The sequence below is a fragment of the Penicillium canescens genome, assembly GCF_028828765.1.
Source record: "Penicillium canescens strain IBT 15451 chromosome Unknown utg000004l_segment0_segment0, whole genome shotgun sequence".
In the NCBI taxonomy this organism is placed as follows: domain Eukaryota; kingdom Fungi; phylum Ascomycota; class Eurotiomycetes; order Eurotiales; family Aspergillaceae; genus Penicillium; species Penicillium canescens.
In genome coordinates this window covers 3,142,437-3,159,177 of record NW_026703966.1, presented here as the reverse complement: position 1 = coordinate 3,159,177, position 16,741 = coordinate 3,142,437, and the positions used below count along the sequence as shown (strand labels likewise).

Genomic DNA, 16,741 nt, shown 5'->3' with positions numbered 1-16,741 from the left:
CACTGATTGGATCCCTTGTCTGTTGTGTAAGGCTTCTATTAATAATTACTAGACTCTTCTCTGCTGCGTACAGGGCATAATTTGAGCGGATTCGTCAGTGCTTTCCCAGCACTTCCCAACGTTGGGAAAAGGCTTGGCCTGTGAGTGTCGCGTGGGAGATGCAAGGAGGTGAAGCTATATACGTATTCTCCCCTGGAATGAGATCATATGTCGGAAAATGCCTCAGAATGTCGGGCTGTTGCTGAGTACAGATCTTTTTGTTTTCTCAATAAAAAAAGGAAATATTTTTATTGAATATTTTAGTGTATACCCTGGTCTAGACAATGGAGACCCTTATGGACATGACCCAATGGTTAACTCCATAGCTCTCCCCAGACGATCATCCGAGCCATACCGATTAGTCCAGCTAATACGGAGTACAGCTATCCATACATACAATATCCCTAGTCCTATCCAACTATCTAATTAATTATACCCCAGTTGTATTCAATTGAATTGAATTGAATTGTCAGTTATGTCGAATAGCTAGTACAAAGCAAACATTGACGTGACATCAGGTGTCGTCATGTGCCCAAAACAGGTTCTCCTTAGCTCAAGCTCCCATCAACATCCCCATCATCACACCTGGACATCCAAGCCACACCACAAATCATTTCACCCTGAGCCTGCTACCTAGAAATCTGCCCATCGGGCCTAATCCAGAATGCCCACCGAAACAGAACCGCTCCTCCCACGCTACGAGGACGACACCTCGCGTCAGCGTCGCCTCCACCAAAAACTACATAGCTACCAAATGGTTCGCGCCCTCTCCGAAGGGTACATGCCGACAACCGAACAAACAATCAGCAATCTCCGCACCCTCCTCGCTTCAGACGTCCTCAATCTCGCCAACAAGGACATCGGCAGCGTCGGTCGCCAGCTAGTGCGGGACAGTCGACTGTGGATCCAGACCTTCATTGAGTTTCTCGCGGCGAAGAACAGCCACGACCAGCTCCAGGAATTCCTGTGGCGTCTGGCCCGTTCGCGGGTCTCGGTGGATAGTGGGAGGGTTTCGCAGCAGGCTGCCCACGTGAAGGCGCGGGCTGATACTAAAGCTGGTGGGTCGCTCTACCTTAGCATATGTCTCTCCAGGATTGGGAGGCTTGGCATTGGGTTTCTCTGTGCATAGTCATTCGCTAATGCCTTTTTATAGCTTATGATAGTTTCCGCACGGTTGGGGGGTTGCTCTTGACGAATGCTGATTTTCGGCTTTTTGTTGATGATGTCATTACAGTTGGGAGGCAGATCTTTGCCGATACTGCTGAATCTCTGGCTGAATCTTCGAAGCTTGTTGCGGAGCAGGTTAAACCTTCTGAAGAAGAGGCTCGGGCGCTGAATGGGGCTGGTGCTGACGCTGGTCATGAGTTGTCGGCAAATCAGGTGAGGGAGGAGATTACACATGTCGCCGATGTTGTTGGTGAAGGCGCTGCAGATACTGGACGTGATGCTGTGGGGAGTGCGAAAGAGCATCTGTCTGGTCGGGAGAGGGATACTTTATTGTTCCGATTGAAGCAAGCTGTTACAAGGCTTCGCGAGAGAACTGACTACTCCGACTCAGTCTCGACTCTCGCTGAATTGGTTAAGCGCTATGCTAAAATCTACGCCGATGTTGCACAGGAAACTACCTCTGTCGCTCAAGAAGATCTGGATGTCAATCTCGATCTAAAGCGAGCGGTCGACGAATTCTGGGTCCTCTTACGCTCCTATGGGGACGCTAAGGAATGGGATCGGCTTCAGCAGAAGTTCCATGATGTCCTTCGCCACGCGAATAAGGATCCCGAATTCGATGATCTGTTGGGAGAGGTCGGAACCTCGTTGCAGGATATGCTCACCGACCCTGCCTTTTTCGATTCGGCACCACAGAAGCTGGATGAACTCAAGCAACAGTCCGAAAAAGTCGGCTCAGAGACGACTCTACGAAAGGACGTGGACAACTTCCTAGCACAAGCGAAACGGACGTTACGCAGCGTCCCCGAAGACCCCGTCGTGTCCAAATTAATCAATGCCACCAAGAAGGTATACCAGCATGCCTGGACCGCCTACAATGATAAAGAAACCGACCTCCCAGCCGACATAGTGAACGTCTTCTTCCCAGTCTTCCTCCGAACAATCCAATATGTGCCAATCCCACGACTGGAAATATCCGCACCGGAAATGGATCTACTCCTCGAAAACCTAATCCTCGAACCAGGCCACACAGTAAACTTCTCCTCCTTCCTCCCCTACCGTATGCATCTCCTCACACGCAACGACATCGACATCGTAAAAACCCACTCCAAACGCACAGAAACCCTCATGAAAACAGCCTTCACAATAACAATCCAAGGCCTAAACATCAGCGCCGAAGACTTCGGCTACTGGTTCCGCACTCACACAGGCCTCTTCCACCTAAAAGACGAAGGCATCGCCAGCTTCTACCTTGACCGCCGTGGCATCGACATCTCCCTCGACATCGAAGTCGGTCGCGGCCGCCTAGAGCAGATCTTTTCACTGCGCGGCGTGCGTGTGCGCATCCACAAACTGGATTACAGCGTCAAGCGCAGCAAGTGGAGGTTCTTGCTCTGGCTGACAAAACCATTCCTGAAACACCTCGTCCGTCGTGTCCTGGAAAAGAAGATTGCCGAGGAGGTTGTCGCCGCGGCGCTTGCGCTGAATCGGGAGTTGGTCTTTGCGAGGGAGCGCCTGCGTGCTGCGCGTATTGCTAATCCACAGGATCTGGCCTCCTTCGTCAAAGCTGTGCTTGCGCGACTTAGACCTGCCGACTCGGATGTTCAGGCTAGGATTGGTTTTACACCGTTAAAGAGTGGGCCTTTTGAGGGTGTCTATGCTCCTGGGAGTATTGTTAAGACTTGGCATGATGAGGCGACTGGCGCGCAGGAAGCTATTGATAATGGGGATGAGACGCAGGGACTAGGCCATACGTGGCGTAATGATATCTTTGATATCACTGGAAGAAACTGAGATTGGGATTGGGATTGGGATTGGGATTGAGATTGAGATTGATTCATGATTTGATTTGATTTTTGTTAGGATCTGTCAAGTTGGCAAACTATGAAGGATCTCTTATGATTCACGATTTGGATACGTCTGAAATGGAAATGACTCGATGCGAATGTAACAAACACTCAAAGCTGTGCCACAGATGAACTTAACACCATCTTCAATTTAATCTTCGACTGCAAATATCATATAATTAAATATAATCACCTACTATACCTCCATTTCCCATCTCCCTGTTGCACTTCCTATCTATACACGTGACCCGGCTGAACATTGTTCCTCTCAGGCCACATATCAAAGTAGATCCAGCTATCAGCATGCGGAGCTAACACCACCTTCAACAACCCTCTCAATTCTCCCAGGTCAGCGGCTTGGTTTACACCCAACCTAGTGTAACCAGCACCCTCCATGCCGACTCCATAAACGAAGAATCCCGACCAATCCACCACCCAAAACAAAACTGCGAACTGCAGCTCCGACAGGTGGATCGAAGCTTTTAGCAGAGCCGGAGAGAGATACACCAAACCTCAAAAGCAGTATACCAGGAAAACGATCACTTTCAGAATAGAGTACACAAGCTGTGCGCGCAGCTTAACCCGCCAAAATGCAACTATTACGTTTCCTAGTTGCGCTAGCCGTCGTGCTCTTCTCGGTCGTCGTCATTGCCGCCGAGGATTATTACAAAGTCCTTGGACTGGCCAAGTCTGCCTCAGAGAAGGATATCAAGAAGGCATACCGAACACTGAGCAAGAAATACCATCCCGATAAGAATCCGTGAGTGAACACCACTTCCCCAATCCCACTATCCTCCACGCATCTCGCAAGCAAATCTAATCTAAATCCCCCTTTCCAGTGGCGACGACTCAGCCCGCGAAAGGTTCGTCGAAATCGCCGACGCATACGACGTCCTCTCAACAAGCACCCTCCGCAAAGTCTACGACCAATACGGCCACGACGGCGTCGAACAACACCGCAAAGGCGGAACAGCCGGCGGAAGCCACGACCCCTTTGACCTATTCTCGCGCTTCTTCGGCGGCGGCGGACACTCGGGCCACGCGCCGGGCCACCGACGCGGACCAGACATGGAAGTACGGGCCGCGCTACCACTACGGGATTTCTACACGGGCCGGGAAATCAACTTCCTCGTTGAGAAGCAGCAGATCTGCGATACGTGCGAGGGGACTGGATCCAAGGACCACGTGGTGCACACTTGTGACCGGTGTTCTGGGCGGGGCATGGTTATCCAGAAACACATGCTTGCACCGGGCATGTTCCAGCAGGTTCAAATGGCTTGTGATGCATGTGGAGGGAAGGGGAAGAAGATTAAGAATCCATGTCCAGTGTGTGCTGGTAATCGGGTTGTGCGGAAGGAGATTGAGACGAGTGCTAGCATCGAGCCTGGGATGGATAAAGGGACAAGACTTGTGTTTGAGAATGAGGCGGATGAAAGTCCTGATTGGATTGCTGGGGATTTGATCGTTATTCTTGATGAGAAGGAGCCTGAGATGGGGGTTAGTGAGGAGGAACGGACTGATGGGACGTTCTTCCGGAGGAAGGGGAGGGATTTGTTTTGGAAGGAGACGCTTTCGTTGAGGGAGGCTTGGATGGGTGGGTGGACGAGGGATGTAACGCATCTTGATGGGCATGTTGTCAGGCTTGGACGCGGCCGTGGTCAGGTTGTGCAGCCGCTTGCTGTTGAGACTGTTGCGGGCGAGGGAATGCCGTTTTACTCCGACGGCCATTTGCATGATCAGAATGAGGGCAGTGATGAGCCTGGGAATCTTTACGTGGAATATACTGTTGTTTTGCCGGATCAGATGGAGAGTGGGATGGAGAAGGACTTCCATTCGCTTTGGGAGAAGTGGCGCAAGAAGGTCGGTGTTGATTTGGCTAAGGATAGCGGGAGGCCTGTTTACTCGCCTGAGGGGAAGGATGAGTTGTGATTATTAGATTTTTGATTCCCTCTTGCTTTCATATTGTATACTGTTGATGCTAGCGTGCATTTGAGATCTGGGCTAGATTATATTAGACCTGGTAGTTGAATGTGAGCATAGACCTTGGTCAGGTATCTACTGCAAGATATTCGGAGCCATGCGAAGCACGGTTCTTTATCGTCGGCCTCTAGAAATTCATGTTCCTATATTGCCACGTTGGGTAATACCGACAGCCCTTGGCCAGGTATAGACAGACTGCGTGAAGGTACATGTTAGGCACCGCCCTCGAATTTAAGCATTAAATCATCCAAAGCCCGCTCGGAAAGGGCCAGGGAAAGGCTCGTAAATCGGCTGGTCTGGATAGGGCAAGATTCTGCCAGAAAACTGTATATGAGCGACGTTAATGTACAAACGCGTTAGAGTACTCAATTTGACATAACGTTAAGTCGGAAACGAAAACCGACATAACCAGCGTAGTGGAAAATACAATGTCTTCCTTGCATCCAAACTTCATCAGCGCGCCTAACTCCAGCCCTAACTTCAGTAACTGTCACACCAGCACGTGGATATATATCGCCCGGGCCGCCACAAACCCCGAAACCCAAACAACCTCAAAACCAATTCTCAAAGCCCAAAATGCGCCAATGCACTGAAAACTAAATTCAGTAACAAACTAGCACCGTTTGTTCGCAATGCATACACCCCATTTCAAGCCGCAGTGGTGGTGGATGGGCAAACAAAGAAAAGAAGGAGAGATTACATGTACAACGCATAAGCTAGATCTAACCAACTGCCATCCGGCTTGAGTTAGCGTACCCTGGGGGTTCGGTCTAGCCGTAATAGATTGCTGGCTAGGATCGAGCTAGGGTCGAGCAAGGATCAAGCAGGGATACTAACAGTGGTTTGGGACTAAGCCCCATGTTCAACTACACTTGCCGACGTGTTGTTCTTGACCGGCATTTCGGACAGAGACCTATGTCCATGTATCTTGGTGGAGCCCTAATGTCAATGAAAGGGCTGCGATGTGATGTGCGAGACAAATTGGCGCTCATTTGAGCTGGGTTTGGTTATGCGAACAGGACTGGAAGCTTCTCCACTTCGCGGACACGGACTTTGGGGAGTTTGGGGAGGTTGATGGGATTAGATAGGAGCGTATTCAATGTAATTTATTTTTGAGGTCTGAGTGTTGAGATGATAGAGTTCTCTAAGGCCTGTGGTTCCGCCATGTGCTCGTTTTGCTATACATGCGCCATGGTTTATATTACCCTTCCCGATATATTATCTATATGTTCTTGGAAAATCAACATGCTGAGACTAATATATAATGAGACCATGTCTCCCAGTATCTACCAACACAATACATATACGGCTACTCTTCCAACGGAAATAACATCCATAATTCCCTCGTTCTCCTTTCACCTAGCAAACCCCGCTCAAACCCCAAACGAACCGAGGACAGAAATAAAGTTAAACCATAAGCCGGATCCACCTGTCATTCCAAATTCAAACGCTCGTCTCTCCACAACCCACTCTGTATTCCAAATAGACAGTCTCGGCAAAGTATGATATCTCGACCGAGGGTATTCGGTATATGAAAGTATGGCCAGAATAGATAGCCATACCCTCGTATGGACTACCCATGATCTACAAACATTGCCGAGGGGCCAAGATACGACGCACGGCAAGGAAAAGGGCCATCCGCTACACAAAGCAGTTCGTCCATGTTGACAGCCAAGCCCTGGTAGTTTAGACATAGTCCAGAGAGTCGACATGTTCGTCGACGTCATCGTGCATCTACGACCACGAACCCCAAATATGGGGAATCTGAGATACGGGCTTCTGACATCCGAGCAGCCAATGTTAACCGTCCACGTTGAACGTAGAGCCCCGAGAAGCAGGGAAGATACAGACGTCGGCGGCAGACCGGGCCAGGGCATTATGCATTCCCTAGTTCTAGGCTTGCGGAGCGAGGCGTCTTCGATCCGAATATACAGTTCCGCAGAATGAAGCACGAATAGCTAAACTACCGGAAGCTGTGGCGTTGGATTGAAACGTCGCTCAGTGGAAGTTCGTATCGATGTACGTTGTGCTTATCTGTATTGCGCATCTCGTATCTATATTCGATATCGTGCATACTATCTCAAAGAAAATGGAATTAACTAAGTGGAGGGGTTTACATATCTGCATGCAAGTGCCGGGATTCCTTTGACGGAAGTAAGGAACTCAGTGGAGCTCCTGAATCATGGCTTCTAGCCACGGTGCTAGGCGTAGTTCTTATTCCTTAATCAGTAATGTCCCGAGGGCCGGGAGGAGCTCTATAGCACAAACAGAGTGTTGGTCGGCAGTTGCGATGTGGAGAATTGCTGTTTCATGGGTTTGGGAGTTTGGATAGGTTGTATGATAGGTTAAATTGGTCTAAGGGTTCGTCGTGCAATGTACTAACTAGCAGGGGTGTACTGTGTTCCAGCAGGGATGTAAGGTTTTAGGTAACGTTACCCTAAGCAATACCTAGTGCAATTGGATCGTTCATTCGGCAATTGTTTCTTTGTTAAATTAATCCTCTAACAATTAACACATTTTACATATAATGGCAAGCGAAAAGGCTATGGAAGGCAAGGAGAATGATTATACCAGCTAATATTAAATAGTCCATCTTCTGCAGAATAATCGCACTGTAGTTCAGGAGGAGCTTCCACGGAAGATTCTTTGCAAACAGAGAGGTGGGGGAGGGGATGGAAAGCTAGGAAAGTGACTAGTGGGCTTTGTCGCAGTCGGCGGGTTTTCTCATATTTTCCACCCAATCAGAGCTTGATAATAATAGCTTTTAGCGCTGGAAAATACTGGATTTGACAGCGATCGACAAACGTTGCCTAGCTGCAGTTGGGTTCTACACATGAACGGTAATTATGCGACTCTCCGGAGGTCCAACGTCTTGGAATTGTTGGCCTTGCATCCGACTCTGCGGATCGATATTTTTGGATTGCATAGACTGCAGTTTATGTAGCTAGCTGCATATGGATCTATGCAACGTTATACAGGGCATGTATGTGGAACACGCGACAACGGGATTCCAACTATATTTTGTGATTTGATTGGGAGATTTGGTGTAACGGATCCACGTTATTACATGAATAGATCATACTACTTTCTTTTTGATAACTGTAGTTGAAGCGTCCAAGGATCATTGTGTATTTGCACGTGAGGGAGTCGCTCGTGCATGAACTACTCTCCAGAAGATTATGCTCTAGGGGTCCAGCCTATCTCGGAGATCGGCGGAATTGAGCGCATACGCAAATCCCGTTTCTTTCGGGCATCGCGATTGTCGACGCTTGGACAATTGTGCGACTAGAAATATGGCCGATCCGCATTGATGTGAGGTCCAGGGAGCTTCTCACATCCATCCCAATTCCAACATCCAACGGTATCTAAATCTTACACTCAATTCCTACATTCTGCTTCTACATCTGACTATTATACCCTACACACCAACCTGTACATATTCCAGCATCAGGGAAGATGCGTCCCTTATTGCTAGACAGTGTCGTCTGCGACGAAGGCATAGCTCCCGATGCTCTGGAACCTATTGCAATCGTCGGCCTTGCAAACCATTTTCCCCAACAAGCCTCAACAACCGAGGGTCTATGGGAGCTGCTTCTAGAATCCCGTTCGACATGGTCACCTATACCCAAGGAAAGATTTAATTCAGACGCCTTTTATCACCCTGACCCCGAACACGGAGGAACAGTATGTTGTATCATTGTATGCATTCGGTGTTATCTGCCACTGACCTTCTGTACCTAGTTTCATGTCCAAGGAGGTCACTATCTCTCTGAAGACCCCGCTTACTTCGATGGATCTTTCTTCAATATCACCAAGAATGAACTCTTGACTCTTGATCCTCAGCAGAGGTTGGTCATGGAAAATGTATACCACGCTTTGGAAAATGCAGGTATTCCTCTATCCTGTGCTGTTGGCTCCAACACATCCGTTTTTGTCAGCGGATTCAATCATGACTACCTTGGAATTCTCAACTCTGACCCAGAGACGTCTCTTAAGTACAAGCCTACGGGTGTCACTAATGCCATTCTGTCAAACCGTGTCAGCTGGTTTTTTGACTTCAAAGGTCCCAGTATGACCATTGACACAGCTTGCTCCAGCAGCTTGGTGGCTTTACACCTCGCTGTGCAGAGCCTAAGGGCTCGAGAAACCAGCATGGTGTGTTTTTATTGCCGTCATTGACGTTAAATACTAGCAGACTAACACGTGGGCATTAATAGGCCATCGTTAGCGGTGTGAGCATCCTCGAGAACCCCGTAGAGACCATCGGCATGAGCCACCATGGGCTTCTGGGGCCTCAAGGACGTTCATTTAGCTTCGACTCACGTGCCGAAGGGTATGCGCGAGGTGAGGGTGTCGGCACAATTGTGGTGAAATCTTTGCATACTGCGCTGAGGGATGGTGACTCTATTCGCGCGGTCATTCGTGAAACTGGTGTCAACCAGGATGGCCGCACTTCAGGAATCACAGTGCCCAGTGCCGATGCCCAAGAAAGACTTATACGTGAGGTATACTGGAGAGCTGGTCTGGACCTTGAAGATACACGACTTGTGGAAGCCCATGGCACGGGAACAAGTACCGGAGATCCTATCGAAGCCGGCGCCCTTGCACGCGCATTCAAATGCCGGCGAGATACTCCGCTCTACATCGGAACTATCAAATCTTCCATTGGACATCTGGAGGGAGGCTCCGGCGTGGCGGGAATTATCAAGGCTATCCTCACTCTTGAATCCGGCATCATCACGCCCAACTACGACATGAAGCAAGTCAACCCTAAGATCCCTGCTGCAGACTGGGGCATCAAGTTCCCCACTGAGAATATTCCGTGGCCCTCGCAGGGCTTACGAAGGGTATCAGTCAACTCATTCGGAATTGGTGGCACCAATGCTCATTGCATCCTTGACGACGCCTACAACTATCTCGATGATCGCCATCTCGCAGGAGCTCATTGCACAACTCCGATTGTTCCAACAAAACAGAATATAAAGCGCCAGCTGTTGGCCATTTCCAACTTTGCAAAAGACACAGACCATAGCTTCTCAGATAGCGCAGTGGAGAGTGATCACTCAGGGAATGGTTATGTCTTTGTTGACACCCCTTCAACTGATGGCTTCTGCTCCTCTCCTACCTACGCCTCAGCTGGCTATACAAACATGGGGGACCAACAGAAGGTTTTCCTGCTCTCTGCATTCGATGAAGATGGCGTCAAACGAAATGCATCTGCACTAGCCAAGTATCTCAAGCGCAAGATGAAGCAGTCAGGCCTCCACACACAACTCCTCGATGATCTTTCGTTCACTCTGTCCAAGAAAAGATCCCAGTTTCCTTGGAAAAGCTATGTCATGGCATCTTCTGTTAAGGAGCTGGCATGGAATTTGTCGGAATGCAATTACGTCAAACCTATAAGAATGACCCAATCACCGGCTGTTCATTTTGTGTTCACTGGTCAGGGCGCTCAGTATCAAACCATGGGCCGAGAGCTCATGGTATATCCTGTTTTTCGGGAGTCTCTAGAGGAAGCATCCGACTACATTCGTCGGCTTGGTAGTCCCTGGTCACTACTCGGTGAGAGGATTTCTGTTCTACTGTTGTATGTCCTGGGCTAATATTTCTAGATGAACTGTTAATTGAAAGAACATCACTCCGAGTTAACTTGCCCGAACTTGCCCACCCGCTTTGTACTGCCCTGCAAGTTGCTCTTGTAGACCTCTTTGCTAGCTGGGGTATCTTTGCAACACACGTAACAGGCCACTCATCTGGTGAGATAGCGGCTGCTTACTGTGCCGGAAAGCTATCCCGCGAGGCTGCCTGGAAAGTCGCATACTTTCGTGGATATGTGTCTTCTAAGCTACTCTCGGCAAAAGGAGCAATGATGGCTGTTGGTCTCCCTGTGCAGCAGCTAGAGCCATATCTGGAATCTGTTCGGAAGGACTTCGCTGGGGAGCTCATCATTGCCTGTCGAAATAGCCCCAAGAACAACACTGTTTCTGGAGACGAGGCTTTGATTGATTACCTCAAAGACCTTCTTGAGGACGATGCGGTTTTCGCTCGAAAATTGAATGTGAAGAACGCCTACCACTCAGCTCACATGCAAGCTATCGCTGGCGACTACCTCCGCTTCATGGGCACGCTTCCTAATGGAAGGCGATTGGCAGCTCCACATCCAGTGCATATGTTTTCTACTGTGACTGGAAAGGAAGTCAAAGAGCATCAACTGCCTGGTCAATACTGGGTGGACAACATGGTCTCTCCAGTTCTTTTCACCTGCGGTTTGACTGAAATGACTTCCCAATCTACTTACTGTCTTGGTCCAAACAACTCAGATCCCTTGCGTATCCTAGTGGAAATAGGGCCTCACTCAACCCTGCAAAGCGCAATCAAAGAAACTCTCACCTCCAAAAGCCCCAAACTGGAATACAAGTATTTCCCAGTAATCAAACGAACAGATCACAACCAGAACACCATTCTCACCGCAGTTGGCTTCTTAGGTGCTAGCGGCTGTGAGTTAGACTTCCATGCCGTGAACCAAGCGTTTCAATCAGAAGCAAGAAGGCGATCCCAACTCTTGGTGGACTTGCCACCATACAGCTTCAAGCATACCGAGAAAATCATCTATGAGAGTCGGTTAAGCAAGAACTTGCGAACAAGGAAGTTCCCACGTCACGACCTGTTTGGTGCACCCATTACAGATTGGAATCCGATTGCACCCAGATGGAGGCACTTTGTTAGGTTGGACGAGAACCCTTGGTTAAGGGACCATGTCGTTACTGGCAACTATGTCTACCCTGGTGTGGGCTATCTCGTCATGGCCATCGAAGCGTCGCGACAGTTAGCTGGTGATGGAAAAACCACAGCAAAAATCACCGGATTCCATCTCCGACGGGTTTCTATGAAAAGAGCCTTGATTGTCCCTGATACAAACGAGGGGATCGAAGTATCTTTGTCAATGGCCAATGTCGAAGATTCCCCATCGACGTCAAGAATCTGGCGCTGCTTCCACATAGCGTCCTACAATGCCTCGAACGACGAGTGGACAGAGAACTGCACTGGTCAGATTATGGTTGAGCATGAATCACCACACGATCCCGTGGATGCCGGCCGTGAGGCAGCAGAGGAGACGAAAGCTTGGAAAGCAGATCTCGCACATGCAAACAAAGTATGTAGCAGTCCACTCAACTTCAAATCTATCTATAACAACCTCCAAAAATCCGGACTCGTCTTTGGCCCACTGTTCCAGAATCTTTCAGAAGTCCGTGGCAGTGGCCTTGGTCCCAAGTCAGCCCTTGGATCAGTCGTCGGATCAGTGACTGTGCCAGATATTGCACAGTACATGCCAAAACAGTTCATGCACTCCCATTTGATCCATCCTGCCACAATGGATAGCATGATCCACCTCATGATTGCAGCTGTTATGGATTACACTGGAAGATCCACCTTAGACCAAATCAGATTGCCAACTTCCATTCGCGATGTCTGGGTGTCAGCAGATCTCAATCCAGCCCCATCACACAAGTTTACAGGGCATGCAAGTGTTTCTGCAGCCAAGTCCCACAAGTTCGAGGGCCAGATACGGATTCTGGATGAAGAGTCAAACACACAACGTATCCGCATGGATGGTATTGAGCTCACTCCACTCGAAAACGACCTTCCTCAAAAAGCTGAGCGCAAGCTATGCAGTGCAATCGAGTGGAAACCTGATGTCCATTTCCTTGATTCAGGTACTTCTTGTGGTTTGACCGCTCTTGCACCCACAGACACCAACGCTCAGTACTGGGTGAAACAGCTTCAGCTTGCCACAATGCTCTATGTCACAGATGCACTCACTGAGTTTAAGGATGCTGACTTCATGAAGCTTGATTTACATATGCAAAGATTCGTTGATTGGATGAATCATTCTCAACAGCTGCTGAAGTCGAACGAAATCATTCATCTTCCATACAGGGAATTCCAACAAGTCGCACAGAACCCTGCTCTGAAGGAAGCCGTTGGCAAAGAGATTGAGTCACACAGTGCTGAGGGTGCTATTACGGCCCGAATGGGTCGCAATATTGTCAAGGTCGTAAGACGAGAGGTTGATCCACTACATCTCATTTTCGGCCAAGATGATTTGATGGAGCAGGTCTATAAGGAGGGCCTCCATCTCTACAACCTACCTCAACATCTCCAAAGCCACTTGACTCTCCTTCGTCATCATTATTCTGACTTGAGCATTCTTGAAATCGGTGGCGGGACTGGTAGCTTCACTGCAGAAGTCCTTACCGTCTTGTCCCCAGACCCAGAAAAGAGCAAAGGCAGCGTAGCAAGCTACACATTTACTGACATCTCATCCGGTTTCTTCGAAAGGGCCAAGCAACGCTTCCAGCCATGGGCGGATATCATGAAGTTTCAATCTCTCAATATTGAAAGCGATCCAGCTGATCAAGGGCTGCAACTAGGAACATACGATCTGATTTTTGCTGGAAATGTCATCCACGCCACGGCCAACTTGCAAGCCACTTTGCAGAACCTGCGATCTCTGCTTCGACCTGGTGGCCAACTCATCATGCAGGAAGGGATCAGACAGGACTTCCTCTGGTATCCCCTTGTTTTCGGACAACTTCCTGGATGGTGGCTTGGTGATGAGCCTATGAGGAGATGGTGTCCTTATATTCCTGCAACTGAATGGGATACCCTTTTACAGGCGTCGGGATTCTCTGGCGTCGACATTGAATATCCTAGTTCTGATAATCCTGATCTGACTTGGCAGAGTATTTTGGTTTCTTCTGCTGTCACTGCTTCCCAGGAGAAGACATTTGGTGACGCATTCATCCTAACGAGCAGTTCATACCCAAAGAGCATAGATGAGTCTCTAGTCAGCCTTCTACGGGAGATGGGATACACCAATGTTCTCATTCTGGAGCCATCAGCGATTCAAAATAATGTCAAGACAGGTTCACTCTGCATCTCACTCCTTGATCTGAATTACAACTGCCTCGACAATATGAGTGAATCAGAATATCAGGTCTTAAAAGGGGTCTTGACGAAGTGTCACAACATTCTGTGGGTGACAACCGGTCATCAATCCCGCCCGCATTCAAGCATGAGCTTGGGTCTTCTTCGATCGTTGCGTTGGGAGCGAGACCCCGACGGTTCAAACATAGTTATCCTCACTGTGGGAGACGACAACAATTGCCTAACGGGAAACCTGGATCGAGACATTTGCAAGATCGTAAAGCGACAATTTGTGGATGAGCCAGAGAATGACCGCCATGCTGAATATCTTCTACGCGATGGTATAACTCACATTGGTCGCTTGAAGGAATGGGACGCAGCGGACCAATTCCTTGCCAGCCAGTCATTTGGATCAGGGCCCCAGCTTCAACGAATTGGTCACATTGATCAACCCATTCAGTTGCAAGAGCTAGATTCTAGAAGTGGTGACTATATTTGGGTTACTGATCGGCAGCATGAAACGCCGTTGGGGGACACCCAGGTCGAGATCTACACGCAGGCGGTTGGTCTCAGTTCACCTGGCCTTTCAAACAGCCTTTCAAATGAAGCTGCCGGTTTTGTTACGAAGATCGGGTCCAGGGTGACAAGCCTAAGCCCAGGTGATAGAGTTGTCTGTGTCTCCGGCGACAAAGACGGTTGTTTCCGAACACATATTCGAGTCTGTCAGAAACTGGTAACCAAGATCCCCAGCAACATCTCTTTCGAAACCGCGGCCAGTCTGCCTGTTGCACTCCTGACAACAGACTATGCACTTAACCTCTCAGAGATTAGCTGTTATTCAGGAAGCTGGGCCACGATCTTGATCCATGATGGTATCGCTCCCGTCAGCCGAGCGGCCATTCAAGTTGCCCTGGCTATTGAAGCCGAGGTATATGTCTGTGTTACAACTGTTGAAGATCGCATGTTCATCGTCTCTGAATATGGCATTCCGGAGCATCATATATTCTCTAGTCGAGATTTCATGTTTTCCAAGGGTGTCATGCGATGCACCAATGGCAAAGGAGTCATGATCAGTTTCAACACGCCATCTGGCGAGGCACTTCAAGAGACATTGAAATGCATTTCTCCATTTGGGAAGATTTTCGAGTTTGCAGATTCAAATGAAGATGGCAAAACCACAATTGATTTGGCGTCGATTCCCCGATGTGCGAGCATCCATAGGGTCAACATACCGTTGATGGCTCAGCTAAGAGGGGATCTCACTCCGCTTCTTTCAGATCGACTCAGAGAGAGTCTTATCTTGTATTCTGAGGGCAAGATCAAGGAGATCCAATCCGTGACTGTCATGGACTTTTCTCAAATCAAGGAAGGTATCCAAGCTCAGAGCAGTGGCAAAGCCGGAAGCATTGTATTCACCCTGAACCCATCGACCATGATTCCTGTAGTCCAGCAGCCAACAACACTGTATCATTTTGATTCAAATGCGTCCTACGTCCTTGCCGGTGGATACGGCGGTTTAGGTCGCAGCCTCGCACGATGGATGGTATCTCGCGGAGCAAGGAATCTAATTTTCCTATCACGTTCATCGGCATCAGCTCCGGAGAAAGTGGAAATGATCACTGATCTAACCAACATGGGCTGCAAAGTCCATTCACTTGCTTGTGATGTTTCAGATATTCAAAGCCTCACAGAACTGTCCGAAAGAACCTTTCCCTATCTGCCTCCAATCAAAGGATGCATCCAAGCTTCCATGGTATTAAGAGTAGGTCGATGCGTGTCTGGTACAACGCAAAAGCTAACAAATTCCCAGGACGGCACCTTTGAAGCGCTTTCTTACGAAGATTGGCAAGCCGCTATCAAACCCAAAGTCCAAGGTTCTTGGAATCTACACAAGACCCTGCCAAACGACATGGACTTCTTCGTGATGTTATCCTCCGTCGCAGGCATCTTCGGTAACCGTGGGCAATCAAACTATGCAGCAGGAAATACCTTTCAGGATGCCCTAGCTGCACATCGGGTCTCACAAGGAATGAAAGCGTCTAGTATTAACTTAGGGAGCGTGTCCAAAGTCGGCTGGGTAGCCGAAAACAGAGATACGATTCGCACGAACACAGCACCATTGTTCGAGCTCATTAGGGAAGACGAAGTCCACGCAGCCGTGGAATTTCTCATTGATCCCCGAAACGACAACACGCCGACCAAGAACTCACCCAGTCGATCTCAACTTGTCCTCGGTCTCCCAACGGCAGAGATCTGTCGCCAGAATGGAGTGCCTGCGCCTACATACCTCAACTACTCCATGTTCACCCATTTCCGAAATACAGCTACGGCCAAAACCAGTGAAATTTCTGAGCAGAAGACTTTCAGCACTGCCACTATTTTGAGAGCAACTTCTAGCACTGAGAGTGTTGTCACTGTAATTTCTGACGGAATTGTTGCTCGGCTTGCTTCTCTGCTTGCCATTCCTGCCTCCGAGCTTGACGCCCAACGATTTGGCTTTGGTGGTATTGACTCTCTCGTGGCTATGGAGTTCCGCTCGTGGATTACAAAGGAGCTTCAGGCTGAAGTCTCTCTTTTGGATATCATGGGAGCAGAGAATATTAGAGCTTTAAGTGAGAAGATTGCCGGGAGGACACGGCTGGTCGAAGGCTCTTCTTAATTTGCTGTTTCATTCTGTTGGCTTATCTTGAATACCGGTTTTTTTCTTTCTATGTTCTCATGATTCATTGTTTACGTTACTGATGCCCTGCTACGAGACATGATATTTGCTGCGTCTTCTT

General features: G+C 48.8%; 3 protein-coding genes across 3 annotated transcripts; all 3 read left to right on the top strand.

Annotated features, from left to right (window-relative positions):
• Positions 1-617: 617 nt before the first annotated feature.
• Positions 618-3,000, top strand: N7446_006565 (uncharacterized protein; the record flags this gene model as incomplete). Its single annotated transcript, XM_058515313.1, has 2 exons — positions 618-1,097; positions 1,193-3,000. The coding sequence occupies exons 1-2, from the start codon at positions 704-706 to the stop codon at positions 2,998-3,000; spliced, it is 2,202 nt and encodes a 733-aa protein (XP_058372491.1). The 5' UTR covers positions 618-703.
• Positions 3,001-3,643: 643 nt separating this feature from the next.
• On the top strand, positions 3,644-4,982 carry N7446_006564 (uncharacterized protein; the record flags this gene model as incomplete). The annotated part of the gene is made up of 2 exons (XM_058515312.1): positions 3,644-3,813; positions 3,893-4,982. The coding sequence occupies 2 exons, from the start codon at positions 3,644-3,646 to the stop codon at positions 4,980-4,982; spliced, it is 1,260 nt and encodes a 419-aa protein (XP_058372490.1).
• A 3,507-nt stretch (positions 4,983-8,489) lies between these two features.
• N7446_006563 (type I polyketide synthase) lies at positions 8,490-16,620 on the top strand (the record flags this gene model as incomplete). Its single annotated transcript, XM_058515311.1, has 4 exons — positions 8,490-8,717; positions 8,775-9,188; positions 9,251-10,595; positions 10,646-16,620. 4 exons carry the CDS (start codon positions 8,490-8,492, stop codon positions 16,618-16,620), a joined length of 7,962 nt encoding a protein of 2,653 aa, XP_058372489.1.
• Positions 16,621-16,741: the final 121 nt, after the last annotated feature.